Source organism: Lampris incognitus, chromosome 11 (assembly GCF_029633865.1).
Source record: "Lampris incognitus isolate fLamInc1 chromosome 11, fLamInc1.hap2, whole genome shotgun sequence".
Lineage (NCBI taxonomy): Eukaryota > Metazoa > Chordata > Actinopteri > Lampriformes > Lampridae > Lampris > Lampris incognitus.
Window position 1 is genome coordinate 23,345,223 of NC_079221.1, and position 26,742 is coordinate 23,371,964.

A 26,742-nucleotide genomic window follows, 5' to 3' on the forward strand; every position below is an offset into this window, starting at 1 on the left:
TCTGCCAAGTTTGGGAACTGTGGCTGTTCCGGTTTCTGAGACCCAGATACTTGTAGGACAGAATAATAATAATAATAATAATAATAATAATAATAAGCCTAACAGATACAATAGGGTTCCTGCAACTTCGCTGCACCCCTAACAAAATACACAACTGGAATTTCAGCATTCTCAGATGTATGTGCCAATCTTTAACAGTGTAATCATGTTGTCAACCAAATACACGTAACTGAGAAATATTTTTAGAAACTGGGTAATATTTTTATCGTTTTTGCGATCGTACATCAGTTAAGATATTTTACTCACCAGTGTTATTGTGGAGATCTCAGACACGGGACCACCGCTGGACTCGGCTTTACAGTGGAGTCTTACAGGGCCATAGATTGTCAGACATGCTTCAACAGGTCTGATTCAACCCACTTATCGTAGAATAAACCTATTTTCACAACAATTATCTAATTTTTCTACAGAAAAACATGAAGGTGATGACAAGATATTAGAGGGTGATAAAATCATGTAGAAATTCTACACATAGAATCTTTAAGAAACACCATCATGTGTTTACATTTTATGCCGTCAAGTATTTTGCAGTCGGACTTTTGGTGACTACATCTAGACTATAAGTAGCCTGATCAACTATGTGAGTTGAAACTTTTCAGTCAATTAAGATGAGGAAACTTCATGATCCTTGGACCTGAACGACTTGTACAAAATATGTTGCATTATTTAAAAAATGAAAGACCATTGGTGGGGTGAGCAGTCTAAACTCCTGGACTTTTTCCTCAAAGATGTGGATTTTATCTGACAACAGCGATGTTCTGCTTTTTTGAGCCAGGTTAGAGGTAGACAGAGGATATATGTAAGCCTGATCCACAGAGGAGCCATATTAATAATGGCTTTTCTCCGGAGATCCCAGGCTCAGATAATCAGCAGCTCAATCAAACCCAGTATTAGGTTGGCAATGATACAATGAGGCAGGTCCAAAGTATGTATATGTGAGTGGGATTGCCCTGTAGGATTGAGTTGGCTAAATAAAGTGTGCTGATGCTTGGCTGGATCTGAGGTTCCAACTGTGGAGTTACATTTTTGTTACATTTGTCATGTTTGTGGAGGTGTGTTTTCATTCACTAGCATTGAGGCTCACGAGAGTTTTAGTCCATGACAAAGGCTGAGACAATTTAGACTGAAATAGACCTTGGAAGAGGTTGTGAGAAAAACTGAGTGAGTAATTCTCTTATGGTCAATTCAGGAGATGGGTAACAGACACAGGAAGAAAGAGAAGGGATCCTACTTTGAGACAATTTCTATTTTCAGCTTACATCTCACTGAGTTCTCACTGCGACGAAGCTCCACGATGTTAATTAATAAACACCCCACACACTGGTGAATGTAGAATTATTGCACATTTATGCAAAATAAAACTAATACATCCAAAACAGAGTTTATGGACACTTCAAAACATCAAATGGTAAAAAAAAAAAAATATGAGGGGGAATGGCTTTGTCAGCAATAGCTCACAGAGAAGGCAGCTGTCTGGGTAATAAGTATGTAGCAATTCCCTTCTTGAGAAAAAGTTCTCATTCACATTTTAAAAACAATTGTTAGAGGGTGTTTCATTTACTGTACAGTAGAGAGAAATTTCTAGTCTTACATTTCTAAAATGGTCTCTGTCAAAAAACTTTTCTCCACTTTTTTGGTATCACCAGCATCCCCATGTTTGACACACAGTCACTTTTTTTTTCTTAAATCAGGATCCAGGCCCTTGAACTTATGAACCACCCCTTTCGTTTTGAATTTCACACTAGTGTGGCCATACACAGTATTTAGCTATATTTTAAGCACTTGACCTTCTCTGCTTCGAGGAAACCCTGGTGTCACAAGCAACAACACTGCAAGCATGGATAATCACTCTGAATGGGAGGGCAAGCAAAACACCTAAAATTCAACTGTGGAACACAAATAATGTGTAATTAGGTGATATGCTTCAGCTGAAATGATGCATAGTTATGTTTCAGCCATTGCTTTGAAATAAAGTGTTCTTTCTGTGATACATATGTGAAAAGTGCAAGCAAAACACTTCTAAGTGATGGTGGGCAATGAAGTTCAAATTAAGATAACTGGGACCGGATTTCCATGGTCCAGATTATAAGGACAAATTGACAGTCAAACTACAGTCTTTCCGATAGCATGGTCTGCAATTGTAGGAAGACGAGTATTTGACATTTACGAACCCAAAGGCCTGAAGGTGTCCGGTACAATAAAATTTCTTAGAAACTTTTGGGAATTTGGTTTTACTACAAAGATTGTTGAAGATTTACCATTATAAAACATGATTTTGGTAAGAAAATCATTACTATTTTTAGGCTTTAGTTAGTTTGGGGCTCTTAAAATGCCTTACCTTGAAGGTTTGGTTGGAAGATTCTGATTTATTTTTTGTTTCTCAGATTTAGCTGGGCTGAGTTCATATTGTCAAGCCTGTTTCGAGCTCTAATGAGAAGGTGGAAGAAGTTTGTAGCCTGTTAGTTTTGGTGATGCAGGAAGTTCTTGACTGGCTCAGGAAGTGGTAGCGAGGGTATGTGGTTCAGACGATTCTTGCCCATAGCTCTGCGAATCCTGATCCGACACAGGTGGGTAAGTCTACGAGGACATCCTTGGAAAAAGTAGAGAGATAGCCAATAAACATCAGCAATATATCTAAAACTGTATAAAAGGCTACACAACGGATCAGGACTATTCACAATTTTTTTTCTCAATGACGTAACAAAATTATTTTTTTGCACTTCTTGCATCTTATATGGACATTTTTATTATTGACTATTTTCAACTACAGCAGTGGCTTATTCTGTCTGTTTGCATGTCACGCTGTTAGCTATGTCAAATTCAGACTATTTCCTCACCTCGCCCCAAAAGGCTGGAATGAACTTCCAACTTATAATCAAGGCTGCAGACTTGCTTACTTTATTCAAGAAAGGCCCAAACCACGTTTTTCGAGGCCTACCTTGATCCCTTAAAGGCCCTAAGCATGACTGTGAAACTGTGACATTGTCCAGTTAATTTTCATATTATTGGCATAACTATTCGTAATTTACCTTTTGCACACTTAGACGATGATGATTACTATGCAGTGATCTAAGATTCCTGCAGGTTGACACATTATATGTGTTAATTGCTTACTCTCTTGTAAGCCGCTTAGTTCCTAGATGGGTCATGTGTTTCCCTATAGAATCTGAAAAGATAAGACAAGCTGGTCTAAAGCACAAAGGTTTAAATCCTTGGACCAGCTGTAAATATCTAAGCAGAGGAAATTAATATTAAACTCCCCTACCACAGCCTCTACTGTCAAGGTGCCCAAAAGTAAGTCAATGCATTTCCACTTGCCATGGTGGTGCTACTCAGTATACTCAGTGTCTAGCAGTAGACGACTGTGGGTGCACTGGGCAAGTGTGAATGTGTATAACTCTGTACTACATTGAAAAAGGACATGTGGCAAATGACATCTTAAAAGAGAAAGAGAGAGAGCGACAGAGCGAGAGAGAGACGGAGAGACAGAGCGAGAGAGAGGTGGATAGATAGATAAGCAAGCAAATACACAAATCAGCCTGCACAGACAAACTCCGTATTCGTTACTGACATCAGCTTTCAAGATGCTTTGTATTTGAATTAATAACTTACTCCTGGCCTCCAGATAGACTCTGAGAGCCTCTGGATCCACCTTTCCCCGGCTGGCAGCTTCCAGCTCAGCTTCCTCCCAGGGCACAAGGGCCGGGTTAGCACCATGGTCCAGAAGAAGCTCGACAAAGGCCGCCTCACAGCTGTGGCGCAGCACTGCATCCAGCAGGCAGGAGGCAAGGCCGCGTACCAAAGCCTCATGGCAGACTGGTCCCGTGTAGTTGTAATCGGGTTGGGCGCCGGCCTGGAGCAGCAGGCGGAAGCAGTGGAGGTGGTGGTAGGCGGCACTGATATAGAGAGGACACACCACCAGGGTGTTAAGGGTGCGGGCGCTGAAGAGCGGCCGAGGACCCAGCTGGTGGTCCACGTCAACATCCGCATGGAACCTGTAGCAAGGTAACCAGGAGCACATTTCTAACTTTGGCTAATATGGTGACTTGCTGATGGCAAAGGCATCAGCAAATAACCAGTTTTTGCATTGCAATGACAATTTAAGTTCTTTCCAGGATAAAGAAAGAAAATTAACTTATTTTTGTAGACTGGCCTTTTTGTAATCCTGTTTCATGATGTTGTTCTTATTCCTTTCCTTATTTTTATTCTTATTAACTATTTTTATTTTTTCCTTGTTTAATGATTAATTACTACATTTATTGTACTTTGTAACGCATATACAAAGTGTTTTTATTTTTTTAAATCTCGAAGTTGACATTGATTGAATTATTATTGCAGACCACTAAGCTGCCAGGACATTCCTTTCTATTCAGTTAATCTCTTCATCAGTTCAGTTAATCTCTTCATCTAACCTGATGAGTTCCTGCAGTATGTCCAGCCTTCCAACCCGTGCTGCGTGGTAGAGTGGGGTGCTGCGGTGGTGTCGGCTCCCGTTAGGGTTGGCCCCAGCTTCCAGCAGGATCCGCACACAGTCCAGGTGTCCATTCACCACAGCTACGTACAGGGCTGTTTGACCTTTGACGTCTACCAGGTCCACCTGGGCTCCCTGGGCAATCAGATAGGCTACACAGGCACTGTGACCAGCTGTGGCTGCGATCCGCAGTGGAGTACAAGGCAGGCAGCCACAACACCACACTGATTTCTCGTTGATTCGTCTGACAGGTAATGGGGAGAAGAGGCCGGTTATGCTACCTTAAGTACTGTACTGGATGAACAAGTGATGGGTTAGGAATTAACATATTGTCAGTCTTGTGAGTTATGAGCCATTAAGTACACATTTATGGAATAAAAGCAGACCCCACTTCTACCTAATCACACAGAGAAACAAGAGTTACTTATGGCTAGGGATGGGTACTGATATTTTGTAAGGTACTGGTAACAACGTGGAAGGCAGTGATGTGCAGTCAGGGGAGGCAGGGTAGGCACTACCTCACCCAGGCTAATAATAATAATTAAAAAAAAGAAATATCATGATAGTTACAAAAAATATTTCTTTTATATATTGATTTTTTTAACTTTAATTTGTTAAGATTGTTGCAAAAAATATTTTAAAAAAATCAGGTAAAACTTGTTGTTTTATCAATAAAAGGCATGCCCTATTCAGGATGGCTTGCTCCCAAAGCTAGCATTCGTGAATGCAGGCTGTTGGGGCAGAGTCTGCTCGTGCCTCTCTCTGGCGTGTGGCATGAAAGCAAACGGTTTAGGAGTTTTACAGTGTCTTACAGTCTTACAGTGTCTCTCAGTATCAACGATGAGGCACATTGCTAACCTGCCTCGCGTTTTGTGAACGGATGTATTTTGACTCCCTCCCACCCCCTGGCTTGCCGTCTTCTGCCTACCCAGCCATGGACCTCACTGCACGTTACTGGCGGGAGGTACCGCCCGGACCAATAAGGTCTGTACTTATGGTGCTTCTTATTGGTGCCACAGGTCACATAAACATACGTAAGTCATTTTCCACTTAAGGCAATACAATCAGAATAGAGGGGTCACATATTCTATCAGAAAGGGCTGATATACCTTTTTTTTAACATAAAAACTGCTTTGTCAACCAGTAATTGCAATGCTTGAGAACTATTACATGTTCCAGTACATTATTCAGTATGCTGCTGTTGTGCACATCATGTTGAAGTCTGGCTGTTGCCAACAATAAAAACAATCTCCATATCAAATGTGATGGCATTGTTGATATTTAGCAATTACCAGCAATAATAAACCTTTTTTTTTTTTTTTTACACCATGACAATAAAAGTCACCATTAAGAGGTAATGTCAAACACCAGTATTGATAACGGATACTGTAGTAATACCAATACTAGTGCTACTACAATCCCCCCCCCCAACACACACACACACTTATGGCCTAAAAAAATCCTAGTCTTGCTGTGCAGGGTCACACAATAACTTAAACATCTTAGTAAAGGAGATCCTATTCAATTTTGCTGTTATAATTACAGGAAGTTTAAAACTCGCATGTGGAGTGGGTGTTGAACAAGCATAAACCAGAGCAAATGGGATGGCTGCGCATGGACATAGGAGCAAGTACGAGCTGAGTTTCTTTTGTGATGAAAAAGAACTAGAATTAAAACAATGCTGGTCAACGATCAGAGCTATGCAAGGTCATAGTAGCTTTGACTGACGAGGCCATGGGTTCAATTCTCTGTGTAACTTGAAGGGATACAGCCTGGCACTGACACTGCCAGGGGTGTTGATTCCATTCTCTGTTTAGCAAAGTGCAGAGGGCATGCCCAGGTAAACGGTTTCATTTCCCCCAGGGTCACTCATTTAAAATGAGCAGCCAACCATCACGAGAGGATATTTTCACTTGTGGTACTGTAAGGAGATTTGGATGAAAACACCCACTGTATGGCATATATTATGTGTCCCATCGGTCAGAAGTGGTTTGTGGTGGGGAGGTGTAAGGACTTATACATGGCAATATGCATCTGTACTTCCAAGCTGCCAGTCAGTACCATCTCAAACCAAAGTCACAGAGCAGAGAAACCACAAGCCACCTAGTGCCACATATGAACAACCTCTGCATATCCAAAGCCATCTGGACTACGTTCTGCTAAATCTGTGGTATGCGGGTGGATACAGCAACCTGGTGAGGGAGAGCAATCAGTCTACATTCCTGAAGCAAAAGACAAATTTGGACGCAAATGGACAAAGTTTTAGTGCAGACTAACAGTCAAATTTCTTTTGACTGAACAAGTCTGAACATAGATAATGCTTATAAAATCTAACTTTTGCTTGAATACTATATAGGCTTATTCCTTAATGTTAAATAGAGCTGCCTGCACAATCTCTTTCCTGGAGCCAGACAAAAGCAATATTTATCACAGAGAAAGCAGAATACTCTATCATTTGGTTAAAACCTTATTGTCCAGAGTTAATTCAAAGGGGGGAAAAATTTTGCTCCTTGACTCTCGTTTCTTTAGCTAATTCTCTATCAAACCAATTGTTCAAAAGACAGAAAAAACATTTTGTTACATTGTTTGTCCTGGAACTGTGGTTTTGATGTATTTATTTCCCTGCGGAGTGTTTTCGTTAATACTGATTGAATTGGATTTAATTTCATTTGGTGGCACTGAGTTTAGGTCACTACGAAATCTAATAAGAATGTCAGTTGAATGTGTTGAAGGTAAACTGTCTAAAATGTAAATAAAATGGCTGCTGTGGTTCATTGCAACTGTAAAGTGGACATCTATGCAGGGGTCTCTCTCACTGTCTGAAGCTGTCTTCCTTTAGCAGGTTCCTCAAGGTGTCCAGATCTCCTACATAGGCTGCGTTGTGGAGCCGCATGTCTTCTTGCTCTAAAGGCTTGTCGCAGAACTGTTCCTGGAGCCATTCCTTCAGGTTACGGCCTACGTAGACAGGCAGATTCAGAGAACCCCAGTCACACATAAGAGCTGTTCATTCACCAAAGCTAATATGACACATACTGTCTTGATACATGCTCAATAATCCACGACGGGAATCAGAACACATTTATTGAGAGAAACATTTCATCACTCATCTCAGTGATCTCTTCAGTCCCAACTGACTGCAGGTATCCCCACCCTTATAAACAACACAGTTGCATAACCACAGGAACACCCATACATAACTCAGCACTATCAATTATACATAGTCCCGAACAAGCAAGAACCTTGCCCTAAAATGGACCAGGCAGTTTTTTTTTTTTTGTATCATCATTAACTATAGTTCAACGTTTTGTATGACTGCAAGGTTAATGTTTGTGATGGTGGCAAGTTTAAGGCTTTCATGCATGGCCTTTATTCCAAACATGAATTCTGACTGATCCGTGGAGCTCAGCTAAATCAGGCATCCACCCACCACCATGTCTGCTATTTCACTGATGTTACTGAAGCCTGACAACGCACTTTTTTTTCTTCTTCTTCTTCCAACCACTTTGCTCGACACTATTTGTGCTTGGGCCATATAAAACATCTCAGTAAGAAACAATTAATCATCATCCAAGCACCTTATACGTATTACCTGCAGCTGTGGCGCTGGGCAGATCACAAACAGTGATTAGCGGTGGAAAACTGACACTGGGTGGGTCGCCAACATCACCATCTGAACTGTCAGCAGCCATATGCTCCCGTTTTATTACACCTTCACCTTGAACGAGTGGTTCGATAATTCATCGGAACTGGTTGAGGATATCGGAGCAATGTTCAAAACATAAACTAAGGCTGTGAACATTAGCGACAGGTTACCATCGCAATAATAAAAACAAACGTGCCCGGTGACGCTTTCTGTGGGACCGTCTCCACAGAGATGCTCTCGGAAACCACGTGATTCAACGACGCACACCGAACACTATGATGTCGATCTAAAAAAAAAAACCCTAACCCTCCTTTACATCAACCACTCCCAAAACCATAACACTAAACTTAATCACTGTAGGTGCAGTTGCCGTCAATACTGAACGAAAATCGATTTTGCATGTATATTGAGCAACATCTGCAAGTCGTGTTGCGTGTTACTTGTGTTGTGTGTGACTCGGCAGGTCTCGCCAGTCATGTGGTTTCCTACAGAATGTCTGTTTAGGCTTTCCGGGAAGGATTTAAAGGTAAACGTCTTCAACATCAGCACCATCGTTTGAACGAACACTAATTATGCCGAAGTTCTCTCTTTAATTACCATACGGTTCTACAAGAGGAATTATACGGGCAAAAATGTGATGCCTGTGACATATACATACACGAAAAGCCCAGCATTTACTGTAAAAGGAAGAATTATGAGACAATTTAACCGATGTTTTTTTTTCTATGTTCATTACAGTCTAACTTGAGGACTTGCTCTGTTGAATTAATTTGAATGGAGAGTAATGCCCTATTATTACAAGGCATGGGTCGAAAGATACACGAGTTTGAGACTGCAGATGGATTCAGTGACTGGGAATAGCTCAAATTAAACTTGTGATATTTGTTATGCAATTTATGTCTTTAAGCCCTACTTCAGTGGCATAAATTGTTTGGTCTGCATTGTTTGGTCTGTAATTCACAACAGAACGAGATTATTTCCACAATTTCAAGAAGACTAAATTGACATCTCAGTTACTAAAGCACGTTAGATGTGTGCATTTTTTGGGGCCCAGGTGTAGATCAGGTATAAGACAGTCTGGATATTTGGTTTCAGTGTGTCTAATAAGACATTTTGCATAAGAGTATCAGCTGAATGCCTTAAATGCAACATAAATATAAGCCAACTATAAGCCACGAGGAAGCAGCCAGGAAGAAAAAAGATTCAAGAAGTAAGGGAGAACAAATTAGGTCTGCTTACAAGGACTCTTTTTTCTTTTTTCTTTTTTTACTTGTCTGCATGTTCCCTATTTTTACAATCATCAAAAAGGCCCAGCAGAGGATGTACTTTCTCTGCCGGCTCAAGAAGTTCAACCTGCCTCAGGGACCACTGATTCAGCTCTACACTGCAATAATCCAGTCTGTCCTCTGCACATCCATCACTGCCTGGTTTGATTCAGCCACCAAACAGGACAGGTACAGACCACAATGGACAGTTAAGTCTGCAAAGAAAATCGGTGGTGCCAACCTGCCCTCCATTCAGGACTTATACACCTCCAGACTCAAGAAATGGGCAGACAACATCACTGCAGTGCAGACCCATCACACCTTGGTCACAACCTGTTCCAACTCCTCTCCTCAGGTAGGCGCTACAGAGCACTATACCCTAAAACAACCAGGTGTTTTAAAAACAGTTTCTTTCCGTGGGCTGTCATTCAAATGAACGCTTAACGCTGTCAAATGAATCCTGCCATTTTGTATATACTGTACTGTACAGTGTACATATACTGGTACACTGTCATGTCCATCTACCTCAGGCATGTAGATAAGTAACCTGCTAACATTATTTCAGCATCTCTGATATATTATCTCCACCATTACACTTCATCACCTCTTATTTTCTCTGTATAAGTCAATCCTTGTGTATATATCTGAAGATTGTTGTGTTGTAGTGTTGTTATTCTATGTTAAGTACACTGTGAGAGCCACGAAACCAGTCAAATTCCATGTAGTGCAAACCTACATGGCCAATAAACATGATTCTGATTCTGATAAATTCAGCCTTTTCAACGTTCATCTGTGGTGGGTAACTGTCTTTGCTGCACCAGGGAATCATACAGCAATGGCTTTACTGCTGCCTGCTGACAGTTGAACCATGTACACTGGGGTTCTGGTGGTGGTCTAAAAATAAACAGACCGGTCACTAGTGCCATGTGTCACTCTCAGCGGACAGTGCTATGGAGACCCTCCAGCTCTGAAAACACATGGGGTGGCGCCACGATGGAAAAAGGAATACATCAATAAATGGCACTGGTTCTTTGTAAAAATGCAGCACTTTACTTTATACAAAGAAGGCAAATTCAGCTGATGTCAAGTATCCATAGTCCACGATGGCATAAAGTGTCTACCATGTTCTGTAAGTTTAAACAGACATTTCTACTTTCTGAGAATGCTGGGTGCAAAGTTAGCATATGTAGACAATCACAGTAGTCATTTAAATTGATTGATACATCTAAAACCATGAGTAGTTTTTGAATGCAGTATTTCCATACTCAGAGTATATATTTTGATGGAGTTGCTTCACTCCCACAATGGCCCCAAAGTGTGGCCATGCACTTTTTCAATAAAGTGTCAAGAGATTACTCACAAAATAATGACTGGGCCTTTCAACATGACCAACTGTAAGGATTAGTGGGCAAGTGTAGCGCAGCGCTGAGAAAAGGGTGACGTGTATTTTAGGGGCCACACACTGCACTCATTAGTAGTACAAATGATTCTAAAAATTGAAAGGCTAAAATTGACTGCCTTTCTTTTTTTTTTCTTTCTTTTTTTTCTAAGTGCAGGGGCCACTGTGTCCCAACCCATTTGTCACTTCTTGGGCTCGTTGGAGGAAGTTGGGGTATTTAGGCTTTCTTTGTAGAACTCCACAGTGAAAAGGTAAACGCAGATGGACAAAGTAGCTATGGGTGGATTGTATGGTGGTCTCCTTTAATCCCACTGTTGAGACTGAGTCAAGCGTCTTTGCTTAAAGCAGGTGTCTACGTCTTCGGCACAGAGCCTTCAGTCTAATCTCTGACTTGTATCACAAATACTCGGTCTAAATCTTGCCTAATAACCGTTTAAGGGCGCCCTAATACTTTCTGAGCGAGTTGCAGCTGTTTCATAGCTTGCCAGAGAGAAGTCACCACTGATGTTATATGAGGGTCTTTAAGGAAAATTGAAATGTTTTGCTCATGTCATGTCGGGCTGGGATTCAAAGGAAACAGGTCTCCCTATGAGTGTGACTTGGCCGTGCCAAATGCCACAAAAACTTTGCGTGAACTCACCGAAATCACAAACGGAGCCATTAATCATTTTGTTCATAACACAACTTTAACCATCCAGACCACTCATTAAATTGCCATTTATAAGTTTTACTTCACATTAACTTGGAGTTTTTGATATTCTCCTGACACTACTCAGTCAACACTTTGACTTTTCTCCATTTTGTTTTAAAAGGAGAGGCGACAAATATTTATTCAAATGTGGCAATTTATTTCACTCCACTACAAAAATCATATAATTATTTGAACTATGATACAGACTCTGGATATACATAATATACAGTTCAAAGGGCAACAGTGGAAATGGTACAAATAGTTTAGAGTGTAAATGGTCCTTTCATACAAAACATATGGAAAATCTCATTTTAAGAACACAGTTCAAAAATGAGCACCCACTTTCCAGGATACCCACTTTAAGTGTTTAAACTGTACATTTTTTAATATGTATGCTCACATTTACATTCAGTGGGCTAACTATAATACTGATCTGAAAAATCCAGTATAACCAGCAACACAATACTACAATTAAGACTGTTAAAACGGTTACTACAGAAAATAGCTCTCAATGAGCTCAAATTAACCTTACATAAATGTTGCCTATTTCAATGGTTCAATGTCTCACCTGCTATTTATTGGTGCAATTATCTTTTCCATCAAGTTGTAGTATAGGCCACAATAGATGGAGCCATGGCTGACTAGCTATCTCTTCTACTGATAAATTTCATTGCTGGGGGATTTTTGGGAAAACGGGGACATGGATTAGTTTCTTTCACATTTTCACTCCCAAAATAAAATCCATTCCCTTGTTCAACTGCGAGACGTGTATTGCTTCATCGAATGAAAACAGCGTTTGTGCAGCACTTTTCTATACAATCATCAAAAAGCGCGACACAACTTTTGTTATCTTTTACTTGATACTGTAAGCAGAATCATTATCAAACGTTAAAAAGCAGGCACTGAAAACACCACAGGAGCTTCTTTTATAACTGCTTGCTCTACTGACGCTACGTTACTACTTTTTTGGCAAATCAACCAATACAAATGCTGGACAGAGGGACCTCTACAGTGGCTTCTGTTTAAGTGGAATATAAATTGGTATTTCCTTTGATTGTTGTTGGAACTGTTGTAATTATGAATTGAGTGCACGTGAATGCCCCGACAAAGTGGTAAATGTGACAGTGAACGTTGTAAATTCCTCTTACATCCAAATTCCTGAGATTTCCCAAAAAGAAAAAAGAAAAAAAGAAAACATTTAAAAAAAAAAAGGGGGGGCTCCAAGTCACATTTCAAACACCAAAGACATCATGACAGAACTGGAGATAATTACTTGTCCCCATGTAATTACTTGTCACCTTGTAAGCTCATATAGCTTATGTCCAATTCTGTCTTTTTTCTGTCCTCTGGGAGGGAAATGCAGTTAAGCTTTTTTTTTTTCTCCAAGAGCAAATTTACTTTCAAGTACCTACATTATTTTTTGAAAGGTAGAGATAAAAAAAAAAAATCTGCCATTTTGCCATTTCAAATTGTTTCAGGTTTTCTTTCTAACATTGTGCTCTTGCAAAAACTTCCTTCTTTTTTTTTTTTTTTACAAAAGCATAGCATTCCTACCTCTCTTCCCAAATCACCATATGAAAAGTGCAGTAGTACTCTTGAAGAAGAACAGTTTGGGAAACACTACTTGACAGTTTGGTGGACATTAAGTGCATTGGTTTTTTACCGTCACAGAAGAAGTGTGCAGTCAACAGAGAAATGTGTTCCCGGTAAAACTCAACATAAAATTGTCCACAGAGTTTGTAGAACAAGCCCAGGACTTTTTCAAAGGTAATTCTGGCAATCTAAGCGGAAGTTTTCTCCAGTTTTTAACCAATTCAGTGTGTGTCATCTTAAAATAAATTTGACTGGTGTTTTACAGCTAGACTCCAAGGCTACCATTGCAGATGGATTTATCATCTTAAAATAGAGCAAATGAAACAAGACACGTGTCTGCTTACTAGTCCGATGAGAATCTCAGGGTCCTGTACTCAACAGTGATTAAGTTTCAAAGTTCTAGGAAACACAAGGAAAGAACTTTGAATAATGTGTGTGTGTGTGTGTGTGTGTGTGTGTGTGTGTGTGTGTGTGTGTGTGTGTGTGTGTGTGTGTGAGTGAGTGTGTGTGTGTGTGTGTTTCACTCTGTTCATAAAAATGATATAGAATTATATGAGAATTGAGAGTAGTCTGATCATCACCTTGCAGGTGGCAAACCCAATTTTCATCAGCATATTTGTTCACCTTTAAATGTCCCCAGGAATTCTCAAGCAGCATAACGTATAATGAACCATTTCTGAGTACGTGTCCAACTCTAGGTTTGTACAATGGCTCATTCCACAAAGGCACCATAAATTGAAAAATAGATGGTAAAAGATTGGGTTAGTGTAGTTCGCAGGGCAGGAAAATGTTGTCCGCCAGCCACAGTGGCTGATGTGTCTCAAAATTTACCCCTAGCTATGAGCTTTTGATAAGTCAAATGTCTTTTCTTTTTATTAGAGGATAGGTTCTCCAAATCAGGTTTATTTACACTCTAAATGGCTGGTAATATGTATATTAATGGGGGCCATCTCCTTTTCCCGAAGCCTTCAGAAAGTGCAGTTTTTGATCCCACTCCATTGGGCCTTATTTGTGTCCCTCAGGTTCCACCGGAGAAGCTAATCCCCGTCACCATCTTCTGGATCTTGTCTTCGTTCTTTAGGATGTTGGACTTGACAGCACAGATCTTGTCCTGCTGGTCTTTCATCAACTGCTCAAGCTCAGCAAGTTCGGCTTTAAGGGGCTCCACTGCCCAATCTGTAGCTCTATAACACACACACACACACACAAACACAAACACACACACACATAGATCAACTCACAAAACATTCGGACAACAAGGTGCCAGATTAACTACTACCAAATGCTATCAATTGTTTTCCTGTGGTCGGTAAATTTTCACAGCACTGTTCATGAAAATGATATAGGTACATTTTCAGCCAGTTCAGGACTCCAGCAGAGTACAGCATTCATTTCCATTTCATAAAAAGAACGTAATTTTTCTGGAACTCATTTTGTTTTTACTTTGAATATTTTGGTCATGACAGGATATGGCAATAGAAGCTAAAGACCTTTACAAAACATCACACCATATGAAATGATGGGATTTAGATGTACATTTTTGATCTGCTAGGACTGTTTAACAATGTTTTAGTCTTTTAATGACATTCCAAAAGTTTCAATCTCTGGAAAAACAAAATGTCATTAGATGAGCAAGAAAGAATGTGTGGGGCTGGATGATGAAAAATTATAACCTTCAGCAATGTGCCAAATCTTTCTAAAAATAAATCTATAAAATTTTTAAACATCAAAATGTGGTATTTTTAATGTTTAAATGTTTTAAACGTCATAATATAGTGTATAACTTATAACGTTTCCAATATCCAGGGCATACGCACAATGAAACTCATAGTACCAGAGATAAACTGCTATATGCAAATTTAACACAGTAAATTATTTTCGTTTCATATGCGATCATATTTCTTCGCCATAGAAAGGTAGCAAAAGTATTGATTTAGAAACCAGTGTTCAATGTTAGGCAGTGGAATCAGTGGAGTAGGTCAAAACATTATAAACAAAACCAAACAAGAAGCATTAAAGACTATTGGTGCTGAGGCTGTGTGTGTGTGTGTGTGCGTGTGTCCCACCCACCTCTGCTCCTCAAGCAGGGCTTGAGCGTGCTCCTTGTTCTCCCGTCGCCAGTTTAGCAGCTCAGCTTGCATGGCGTCCATGTCCTCCTGGAAATAGTCCATGATTTTACCCAGGGGCAGAGCGCTGCGGCACACCATCTGAATGGATGAGCGCAGCCGCTCAAGCTCCCGCGACACCAGGTCCCGCTCCTTCTTTCGTGCCGCCTCAGACACCACACTCTGGAAGTTAGGTGGTGGTAGGGGGTAGAGATATTGGAGACAAGGGGTCAACTGTAGATTTAATCAGGGCTCTAAAATTCACTGTTGCACTCAGTAGCAGTGATTCTCTCAACCTGCAAAAGGTTGGCAGCACTGTTGCCATTTGATGAGCGATTTAAAAATAATGTGATTGTGAGTGTGTATTGTGTAACAATTGTGTATTAAAACAAGGTCTATCCATCATATTGTGAAGCAAAAACCTTCTGTTATAGTTAAAAGTGTAGCATAGAAGATTAATTGTTCATCTTAACGCTCTGTACTGCAGCAAACAAGTGCAAAAATGCACACACAAACACAAGCACGCACGCAAAATCCCTTGTGTGTGTCTCCCTTGACCAAAAAATAATAAACCCTCTTTAGGAATTCTCCCCTTGCCAGCAAAGCATCAAGTGCTCAGAGCCAGAGCAGGGTTGTATTTAGTGGTTTAGGATTTCAAGGCTAAAAATGTTAGGCAGGAATTCTACCAACCTAGTTGTATATATATAAAGATCAAACGTGTGGCTGAATTGTGTTGGCTAATGTTGGGGGACTGGCTGACTGGCTGTAGAGGGCCTCCAGTGTATAGTGTGTGGTTGGAGGGGGTTCTGCTACATCCCAGTTACTGTCAGCCCCTTGATGGTGGGGGGAGGTATAAGGAGAGAGCCTCCATTGGCATAGCAAGACCCAGTCATATTTGCTCAGCTGGGCTCAACAAGGATTCTGAGTGTGTATGTATGTATGTGTCTGTGTGTGAGTGAGTCAGTGAGAGAGAGAGAGAGAGAGAGAGAGAGAGAGAGAGAGAGAGAGAGAGAGAGAGAGAGAACTAAGGCAGCACTAGTGCTCTCTATCCTAAAGCCACACGCATACAAGCACTTGCATGGACAGCCTACTACCTACCAGAGGCTTAAGCACTTGCATATACAGTTGACATACACACAGCACCCACCCACACTCCTGGTCCGAAAGCTTTGTTTATTTTAGTAACAGGCTGTGGCAGGGAGGTTATTTTACTACAGTACTGAGTAACAACTGCTACACTTATGGCCTCTTTCAAGTTCAACTCTTAGTCCAATTTATGTCATTCGGCCCAACTGATGGGAGCACCTGCCCTTGCAAAGCAGCAGAAATCACACTCACGACAGTGCATAAACTAACTGACAACTTCATCTTCAAAGCACACCAACTTCAATATAACCCACTAGGATAAGGGGCAAATATCACGTTTGGTGTAGCTGCCCCTGCCTTATCAATTCATCTCTTACAACAAACCCAACAGCTTGGTAATTACAAGGTTGAAAGGTGATTTAACTAAACAGGGCCCCACTATGCAGAATACACATCAAACATCACTATTTGGGCCTCTTTCCCTTCAGGAAGCTGACAGAAATTTCAGACAAGCTCTCTCTTTTTCACCCTTTTGCGGTTGCCCAAGGGTGTTAGGGTCAAAATGCCTTGGCCCATTGGTCCCCTATCGAGGTGGGTGGCTTTCCACTGAGCGCCCCTGAGCCCAGCAGCTAGACAAACACTCCCCAGCTCGTTCAGTCTGCCTGGCTATGGACTGGCCTGCATAATCCAGACAGGACCCGCCGCTTCACTCTGTTTGACGTCCCCTCGATGCCTCAGCCCCTTGTCCCTCTTGCTTGGAAAATGGGGGGGAAAATATATAAGGCCGGAGTGAAAACACGACCCCCAGTTCGTGTGCTCTCTGTCCGGGTGGACATAAATCACTGCTTTATAGAGGCCTCTGTCAGGGTCTACAAGTCTACGGCCACTCCTAGTTCCCTTCTTCTCACCGGGATCCCAGAACAATATTTGTTTAAAATGTGGTGGCTGAGGAGCAAGAGGGGGATACACTGCGAAAACGAAGAAGGCTAGCAGGTTTTCCCATTATCTCAGAGAGCAATGGAAGCACGGGGCAATAGGGGAAAAATGAAGGGCTTCAGGCCAATGTTCCTAAGAACAGGTGGCACATTCTGAAGATGCTACAGAGGAAGTCTTAAAGCCAGATATGTAAGTGGATGGCACCAGATATTTCTATCTACTTGAGGCACTTGGTTTAATACTATATTTCAATCTAATTTTCCTTGCAAGTTTAACTGGGCCCATATCTGAACATTATTATTTTTTCCTTAATTCTCTATATTCTTGTTTTCATCAGCATCGATGTCCTATGTTGCTCTGTTACGCACATGTTATAAGTTCTTTATGAATACAATTGCCTCAACTTTATAGGGTTCAGAAAAATTCAGTTCCCTAACATCTCCAGTGTCCTACAAAGTTCAGATCTGAGTAAAATGCTCATAGATCCATTTGCAAGGCTGCAAGCTACTAATTTGGAATTCATTTTGTAGTCACACACCCAATCAGCCTAATTAAGAGATTTATTCAGGGGGAAAAAAAGAGAGGGAGAAAAACATTCTTCAAAGTAATATTTGAAAAGAAAAATGACCAGCATGCATGAAACTGTCAGAAGCCTAGCAACCCCTTGTGGGTTGTTAACTGAAGAAAGTTTAATTTAGAAACTACTGGATGCTGACAAAGGATTAGCTTCCATCATGATTTACCAAGCTTGTTCATCCATCAACTTCCCTTTGGCAGAGTTCACTTTTTCACCAATGGTTTTCAATGACGTTTCAATGATCCCTCCGTAACTTTTATCTTAATTTCCATGAGCAAGAGAAACTAATTTTAAGAGTTGCTATTGAAAAGATGTTTTTAACACTATATGATGTGAAAGTCAGTCTATATTTCAAATACTGTAAATGAGCTATGCTATAGACCAGTGGTTCCCAACCTTTTTTCCTTGGAGCCCCCCCCCCCCCCCCAACTTGTTTCTAAGAAAAGCTGAGCCCCCCCTGGCCCACACACAAAGAGAAAAGTTATTCATTCCAAATATCTATTTGTAAAAATTATCATCAATTTTAGTTTTTTTCCCACCTTTATCTTCAATAAATATCTTGTTTCCAATCTCAGAACATCTGTGTTTAAATGTCTCTTGTCTTGTATAAGCTTAACATTTTTATTTTCTTTTAACAACCCAACAGAGTAGGCCTGTTGTCATCTGACTTGGGCTCATTGAAACAACAACATATTGGTACTGTTGTAATCTGACATGTGACGCCACATGCACATCATGTAAAGTTGTGGACACTGTTTTTTGACAGACAGTAGGCCTATGTGTTATTTTGGCTCTAACAGTAACATTTTTTACTGAGTCTGTACCATCCTGTTCATTCATATACTAATAACACTGTTGTTTTTTTGGGGGAGTTTTTTTGACAGGCAGTATGTGTTATTTGGCTCACACAGTCACAACAACAATAACTTTCTCCTTACATTTTTTACTGAGTCTGTACCATACTGTTCATTCATAAACCAATAACACTGTTTGTTTGTTTGTTTGTTTGTTTGTTTGTTTGTTTGTTTGTTTTTTGACAGGCAGTGTGTGTTGTTTTGGCACACACAATAACAATAACTTCTTCCTTACATTTTTTTTTTTTACTGAGTCTGTGCCATCCTGTTCATTCAGAAACTAATGGCCACCTTGGGCTTGCATGCCTTTGCCCAGGGATGGAAAGTCAGGTGCGGTGCTTGTGACAGCCAGCCTAAAGTCCTGGTGTATATCGAGTCTGTTGCGGGCTTCTGTTTTTATTGTTACAAGGGCGCTGAAGGCTGTCTCAAACACATATGTAGTGCTGAATGGGAGAATAACCCTTGTAAATAACTGTGTGTTTGGCTAGTCTGGGTACAACAGCGTGTCCTTTGACTATCCAAAACTTTTTGTATTCGTTCTCCTGGAAATATTTCCTTGACACCGAGTCAGCTTGAAGGTCAGCAAGCTCATCATAGCTGCAGTCCCACCCGTGCAGCATGCAACAAGTTTCTTGTAGGGCAGATTGTTGGATGAGAGATAGGAGTCCACAGCTATAAAAATATCCTGGTCTGTTGTTGTTGTGGTTAGACTGGTAGACATAAGAACGTCTTGTTTCAAGTCATCTCCGTCCGTCAACATATTGAACATAAATGATGAGCACAGACTCGTCTGACACTGTTGTCGTTTCATCCAACTGAATGGCAAAGGGAACATTCCTAAGCTTCTCGTGCAGCTGGTTCTGACAATCTCCAGCCATTTTATCAATTCTGTCTTTGACGGTGTTGTCAGAGAGTGGGACAGTTTTCACTTTATCAACCGCGTGTGGGCCACACAGCCTCTCTACAATGTTCAGACAGGCGGGTTTGATAAGCTGCTCTCCAATAGTGTGTGGCTTTTTAGCCTTGGCAGTTAATAGCCAACACTCAAATGACGCCTCCGTGGCTCTGTGCAAATCACTTCCTGCTCGTTCAAATGCTTTTCTGATGTCGGCGGATCTTCTTGATAGTGTGACACTCACAATTGTGTTGTCACAATTTAAGTTATTGTATTTGATATATTGTTAGTAGGAGCCAGATTTATTTCATTGTTGTGTAGACTAAGTATTTCTAATGTATTGCAGCTGCAATATGTCTCCACGCCACAAGGGGGCGCGCTGGTCTGGCAGAGTATTGTGTTTCTATAAGTGTGTTGCAGTGGGCTCGTGCCTTCAGACGTCACCAGCCTGCTCAACAAGTCAACCACGTCTCCTGTTTTATACTTTCTTTCTGTTTAAAACAGACCCACTTTCCTGTTACTGGCCCCGCCCTTACCTGGGACCTGTAACATTTCTTGGCGCCCAACGTGGGGCGAGCATCTGATGACCGGGGATGCTCGTCCGTGCAACAGAACCCAAGTGACCAGACCGGCTGATGATCACCTCAAAGACGTCAGGGACTGTGGACTGTGAAAGATGGCCGACACTGACAAGGTATCCGTAGGTGACGACGAAAGAAAGAGACTGATTTGGCAGATAAAGAAAGGACTTCACAAGCTGACTGGTGAGATCTTCCAAATCGTCGAAAACATCCCACGATCTGATGAGTATGCCAATGCCAAGAAGGGTGATGAGGAGAGTTTTTTTGATTATATATGTACTTACCTCCACAGTCAAGCGCTGTCTGAATTAGAGGATCAGGGGTTTGCTCAGTTACTCCAACTGAATGATATGATGAAAGAGTTAGTTGTTCTATGTCAGCCTACTACTGTAATATCTGAACCTATGAGTAATGTAAAGGAGGTTTTTGTGTCTGTGCCCGCACCCATAATCACCTCACCAGTAGTAACTCCTGTAGGAGCAGAACACAGTAGTGCTGTGACATCAACACCTGTTCATGTTGCACCAGTAACTCACCCTGTAAGAGCAGAACACAGCAGTGCAGACACATCTCAAGTTGAGTTGCTTGACAGACAAACACTGGAGTACCAGACTCTAATGGCTAACTATGAGGCTTTAGGCAGAAGGTTAGCTGAGCTTAAGGTGACACAGCCCACAACCGAAACACCTACTAGCCAACCCTCTCTTCACCAAGAGTCAGGTGCAGTTAGTGATAGTTACACGCCCACCCGCATCATGATTGACAATGTCGTCTCCATGAAAGACTTACTGTTACTACGCAGAGAATTTAAGATTCAAGGTGGTCAGGTTGGCGACAGTACGTCAGACATAGGGTTTAACAGTCTATGCAAACAGATTGATGAGGGGGTCGGAGCCAAACATACAGAGAATGAAATCATTCAAGGGGTGCTCCGTATTGTTAAGCCAGGGCAGTTTAAAGATATGCTCATAAGCAAAGACCCCCTGACCATCAATGAGCTTAAAGGCTTCCTGCGGTGGCATATGAGCGAGAAGAGTGGCAGTGAGCTCTTTCAAGAGTTAATGAGCACGAAGCAGAATGAGCAGGAGAGCTCCCAACAGTTCCTATACAGAATGATGGGCCTGAAGCAAAAGGTTCTCTTCGCGTTAAAACAGGCCAACACAGATATCCAGTATGAGCCTCGCACAGTGCAGAATGTGTTTCTACGCACGGTTCACCAAGGTCTTCTCCCGAAGTACAGTAATGTTCGTACTGAACTCAAGCCATTCCTGTCTGACTGTACCGTAACAGATGAGACTCTCATGAGACAGGTGAACAAGATATGCAGCGAAGAGAGTGAGAGACAGCGACGACTGGGCTACGGCCCCCACCTAAAGGTAACCAATGCTCACAGTGCACAGCTTGAACCGACCAAGCCTCCTGAACCAAAACCAAAGAGTAAGGAGAAAGACAATCTGCTACATGAGCTATGTGCCAAACTCGATGCTCTGACCAAGGTGGTTGACACCCTTAAAGACACAAGAGCCCTTCCCACCAGAGCCCCTCCTGAACATGCACGGCAGCGTCAGGCTGTCCCAACCAGGCCTGAGCACCAAAGAACACCAAGACAATTCAGCTGCCCTAGCTGTGTGGCACTGGGTAACAGTTGTAGCCACTGTTTCGTCTGTGGGGAGGAGGGCCACAGAGCCGTCGGCTGCCTCAAGAGGAGAGGAGGGCAGAGACAGAACATCAGTCGACCCTCTCTACCACCGGCAGGCATGCACGCTGTGAGCAGCCCCCATGTACAAGCCTCCACCGTGGCTGAGGGGAGGACAGGAGACACTGACCAAGTGCACGCTAGGAGTGCGGCCTCCAACCTCGAACCTCAGGAGGTACAGACACATGAGAGGCTGGCCCAGCTAGTGGGGAAGAAGTGCACAATCAAGTGTAACATTCACATCTACGCTGTGGAAGCTCTCCTGGACACTGGGGCCCAAGTTAGTATCCTAGACCGTCAGTGGGTGAAGACTTACCTCCCTGATCAGAAGATATGGCCTTTGGCTGAGCTCACAGGGCAAACATCTCTCGAAGTGGTAGGCATCAATGGCGAGCTCTTACCATACGATGGCTGGGTGGGGTGATGGTGAGCCTCCCTGGCAACAGTGATCCAGACTTGGCGGTACAAGTGCCCTTCCTTGTGAGCAGTGTGTCCATGGAGAGGCCCCTGATTGGGTTCAACGTGATCGAGCAGCTAATCCTAGGACCAAAAGAGGGCAACGACATCCTACCTGCCATAGCAAGCCTGCTCTGTGGAGCTCTGAACATCCAGGAGGACAAAGTCACGGCCTTGGTCAACTTCGTCCAGACACAGCCATCAGGTGATGGTGACAGGAGATATGGCGTGGTGAAGGTGGGACCAGTGGATGTCATCATCCCGCCTGGACAGGTCAAGCAGGTGAAGTGCAAGGTGCCACCCAACTTCGACACATCCAACCCACTAGTGCTCTTCGAACCAAATGAAGAAAACGCTCAACTACAGCAGCTTGATGTGGGCGAGGATCTCGTACAGACTGAGAGAGTGAACAGACCCTACGTGAGAGTCCCTGTCAGCAACCACACAAAACATGATGTCACTCTCTCTCACAAAACGGCCCTGGGAAGTATCCAGTCAATCGTCAAGATCATCCAGACAGCTGGGCAGGGAAAGGAGGAGCAGATGGGCGTGGAAGTTGGCAGTGTCCAGTCCTTGGAAGGCCCAGCAGCTGGCATAGGAGATTCAACAATGAAGGGGGATCCACCAGTCGACCTGAGCCATCTAAATGAGGAGCAACAGGAGATTGCAAGGAAAATGCTGCGTGAAGAGTTAAACGCATTCGCCCAGAACGACAATGATATGGGGTGTATACCCAGCCTGGAAATGACCAAAGATAACACTCCAGTGCAAAGGTCATATACCTCCATTCCAAAACCCCTCTACAGGGAGGTCAAGGAGTTCATCAAGGACCTGCTCGCCAAAGGTTGGATCATCAAGTCCAAATCGCCCTACTCAGCCCCAGTCGTATGCGTACGAAAAAAAGATGGAGCTCTCAGGCTCTGTATTGACTACAGACTGCTGAACCAGTGCACCATACCTGACAGACACCCCCTGCCAAGAATCCAGGACATCACTGACACCCTGGGCGGATACAGTTGGTTCTCGATCCTCAACCAAGGGAAGGCATACCTTCAAGGGTTCATGGCAGAGGGGTCACGCCACCTGACGGCCTTCGTGACACCCTGGGGACTGTACGAATGGGTACGTATACCCTTCGGACTAACCAATGCCCCAGTGGCGTTCCAAAGGAGTATGGAAGAGATGCTGGCGTCCCTCCGGGATGAGTGCTGCATCCCATACTTGAACAACATCCTGTGCTTCGGCCGAACCTTCGAAGACCACGTGGAAGGACTAAGAAAGGTCCTGAGAGCCCTGCAGCGTCACGGGGTCAAGCTCCGACCCGCCAAGTGCGAGCTGTTTAAGCCAGAGGTGAAGTATGTGGGACGACTGGTCTCTGCCCAGGGAGTGAAAATCGACCCCAAAGACCTGGCAGCTGTGAACTCCCTTAGAGATACACCACCAGCCACTGTGGGAGATGTGCGGATGATCGTGGGATTCCTGAGTTACTACCGCACCTATGTCCAGGATTTCTCTCGAATTGCTGCGCCCATTTACGAGTTGCTACAAGTGAACCACAGCCCTGCAGGAGAGGTGGTAGGAAGGCGCTGGAGAGAGAAGGGGAAGGGTGCTCAGTTACCGTCCAAGACACCAGTAGAATGGACTGTGAAGCACCAGGAGACCCTCTGTAAGCTCATCAACGTTCTGGTAACTCCACCCGTACTCGCTTACCCAGACGTTGACCTGCCATTCGTCGTACACACCGACGCGTCAGAGAAAAGACTTGGAGCTGTCCTGTACCAGCGCCAGAACGGTAGACTCAGAGTCATCGGATACGGTTTGCGAACTCTCTCACCAGCTGAAAGAAACTACCGACTCCACTCAGGAAAACTAGAATTTCTCGCATTGAAGTGGGCAGTCTGCGAAATGTTTAGAGATTACCTGTACTATGCGCTGCACTTCACCATCTATACTGACAACAATCCCCTAACATATGTTATGAGTACTGCTAAGCTAAACGCAGTGGGGCATAGATGGGTAGGCGAGTTGTCCGAGTTCAGATTTGACATCAAGTACAGGCCTGGCAAGAGCAATGTCGATGCAGACACACTGTCACGGGGCCCCTTAGACATCGCTCAGTATGTGACAGAATGTACAGAGGGACTGGCCAGAGAAGTTGTCACAGCCACCTGGGAAGCCTGCAGGGCCGGCAAAAGCCAAGATGTTGCCTGGATTGCTGCTATGACCTTGTCCCAGGGTGACCAGCTGGAACCCAGCAATGGAGCGCTTATGCCAGCCATCGACCCTGCCGAACTCCGAAGAGCCCAAAGAACAGATCCAGTAGTCAGCAAAATCCTGAGTCTAAAAGAGTCAACAGAAGCACTGACCGATGATGTGAGACGAGGCGCCACTGGCATGGTCAGAGAGATGCTGCATGAATGAGGCAAGCTCCAGGTTGAAGATGGACTGCTGTACCGCCGGACCGTTGGGAGACGTCAGCTTGTCTTGCCCGCCTGTTACAAGTCCTTGGTGCTCAAGCACCTGCACGATAAAATGGGCCATGTCGGCACTGAAAGAGTCATCACCTTGGCAAGGGAACGTTTCTACTGGCCTTACATGAAGCGTGACATAGAGGCCTACGTAACCAAACAGTGCCCATGCATAATGCAAAAGAAGCCAGTGACACATGTGAGAGCCCTGATAGCCAGCATAACCACCAGCGAACCACTCGAACTGGTCTCCATCGACTACCTACATCTTGAAACCAGTAAAGGAGGCTATGAGTATATTCTCGTTGTGGTCGATCACTTCACAAGGTACTCCCAAGCCTATGCAACGCGCAACAAATCTGGAAAAATGGCAGCAGAGAAGATATTTGACGACTACATTCCAAGATTCGGCTACCCCTCAAAACTGCATCACGACCAGGGCAGGGAATTTGAGAACGAACTCTTCCGGACACTACAGCAGCTGAGTGGAGTGGGGCATTCGAGGACAACTCCATATCACCCCCAGGGCAACCCGGCAGAACGATTTAACCATACGATCCTGCAGATGCTGAGGACCCTAGGAGACAAGGAGAAAGAGAAATGGAAAGAGCACCTACCTCAGATTGTACACGCGTACAATTGTACCTGTCATGAGGCGACAGGGTACTCCCCCTTCTTCTTGCTGTTCGGCCGCCACCCATGCCTGCCCATAGACCTGCTGTTCAGCCTGAGGACAGATGATGAGCCAAAGACTGAGAAGTGGACTGAACGGATGACCGAGGCCTACCGCATCGCAGGGGAGAACAGTCAACGATTGGGTGCACGTGGCAAGAAGTATTACGACCAACACTTGAAAGGAGTTGTGTTACAGCCAGGAGATCGAGTACTTGTACGGAACCTGAGCGAGAGAGGAGGTCCCGGGAAGTTGAGCTCCTACTGGGAGAAGACCATCCATGTAGTGAAGGAACAAGTTGCTGACAGCCCCGTATACAAAGTCGTCTCTGAAAGGGATGGATCCAAGGTGCGTGTCTTGCATCGTAACCTGCTACATCTGGTCAATGACCTACCTACAGACCTACCTCCACTGCCCAGAACAACAGCCATGCCACAGGAGAAGAGGAGAACAAGGCAAACAAAAGCCACAAAGCAAATGAGACCAGAACAAAGGAGTGATACGGATTCTGATGATGGAGATAGATACTACTGGCTCAGGATACCTGCAAATGGAGATGAAAATGGAAGGAATACCATACCTACCTATGATCGTGTGTGGAGCTCCGGTCCTGTGGAATCCACTAGAGCCATCCAAAGACAACCTGCAAGAGAAAGAGAACCTGTAATGGAGAGAAAATCTGTGAGAGAGATGGAACCTGTAAGGAGAAGAAGATCTGTGTCAATGGAAGGACTGATAAGAGAAAGACAAGCAGTCGGAGACCCCAGACCAAGTAGAGAACAGTCCTACACTGAGCCTGAAAGTGATAGGGAAGATACTGGGCCTGTTGTAGAAGATGCAGAGCCTATACTTACCCAGAATTGTCACACTGAGAGTGGTAGTGCAGCTGAAGGGCCTAGAGTAGAGGATCAGATTGATCATGAAAATTACTCGGTCAGAAGATCTACCCGTAAGACAAGGCTAAGATCTCAGTTTACTTAGGGCAGACTAGGTCAGCCTTCACTCCAGAGACAAGCTGTAGCCAACTGTATAGAGGTTTCTGAGATGCCACATATGCCACTTTGGGGCATGCAGCCATACCACTTTTTACCTTACTCTGTCCCACCACTATATGGCATTCCACTGCACACGTGACATACCCTTACACCTTACCTGCACCTTACCACATGCCAGAGTATACATACTAAAAGGGTAAAGAAAGTCTTTGATATATTTTTATTTGAATGAGCCAGGAGAAATGTCGGGAGTCACATTTTTTTTGTTGGGGAGTGTGTGACACTCACAATTGTGTTG

At 43.3% G+C, this 26,742-nt stretch overlaps 2 protein-coding genes across 2 annotated transcripts in view; both read right to left on the reverse strand.

The window, feature by feature from the left end:
• Positions 1 to 1,302: 1,302 nt before the first annotated feature.
• Positions 1,303 to 8,426, reverse strand: asb1 (ankyrin repeat and SOCS box containing 1). Its single transcript, XM_056289678.1, has 5 exons — positions 8,121 to 8,426; positions 7,348 to 7,486; positions 4,473 to 4,775; positions 3,673 to 4,055; positions 1,303 to 2,650 (listed from the first exon to the last, which is right to left on the reverse strand). The coding sequence occupies exons 1-5, from the start codon at positions 8,218 to 8,220 to the stop codon at positions 2,520 to 2,522; spliced, it is 1,056 nt and encodes a 351-aa protein (XP_056145653.1). The 5' UTR covers positions 8,221 to 8,426; the 3' UTR covers positions 1,303 to 2,519.
• Positions 8,427 to 13,808: 5,382 nt separating this feature from the next.
• Positions 13,809 to 26,742, reverse strand: part of traf3ip1 (TNF receptor-associated factor 3 interacting protein 1) — a 55,432-nt gene continuing 42,498 nt past the window's right edge. The window contains exons 14-15 of the mRNA XM_056289970.1: positions 15,193 to 15,410; positions 13,809 to 14,306 (exon numbers count right to left, since the gene is read on the reverse strand). Coding sequence (XP_056145945.1) covers positions 14,141 to 14,306; positions 15,193 to 15,410 — 384 coding nt within the window. The 3' untranslated portion in view covers positions 13,809 to 14,140. The remainder of the gene's footprint in view (positions 14,307 to 15,192; positions 15,411 to 26,742) is intronic.

Coding starts and splice junctions, on each gene's coding strand:
- asb1 (XM_056289678.1), bottom strand. CDS start 8,220: ATGGCTGCTGACAGTTCAGATGGTGATGTTGGCGACCCACCCAGTGTC. Junction 4,776..7,347: donor AAGGAAGACAGCTTCAGACA/GTGAGAGAGACC, acceptor ATTACCTGTCAG/ACGAATCAACGAGAAATCAG. Junction 2,651..3,672: donor AGTCTATCTGGAGGCCAGGA/GTAAGTTATTAA, acceptor ACTTTTTCCAAG/GATGTCCTCGTAGACTTACC.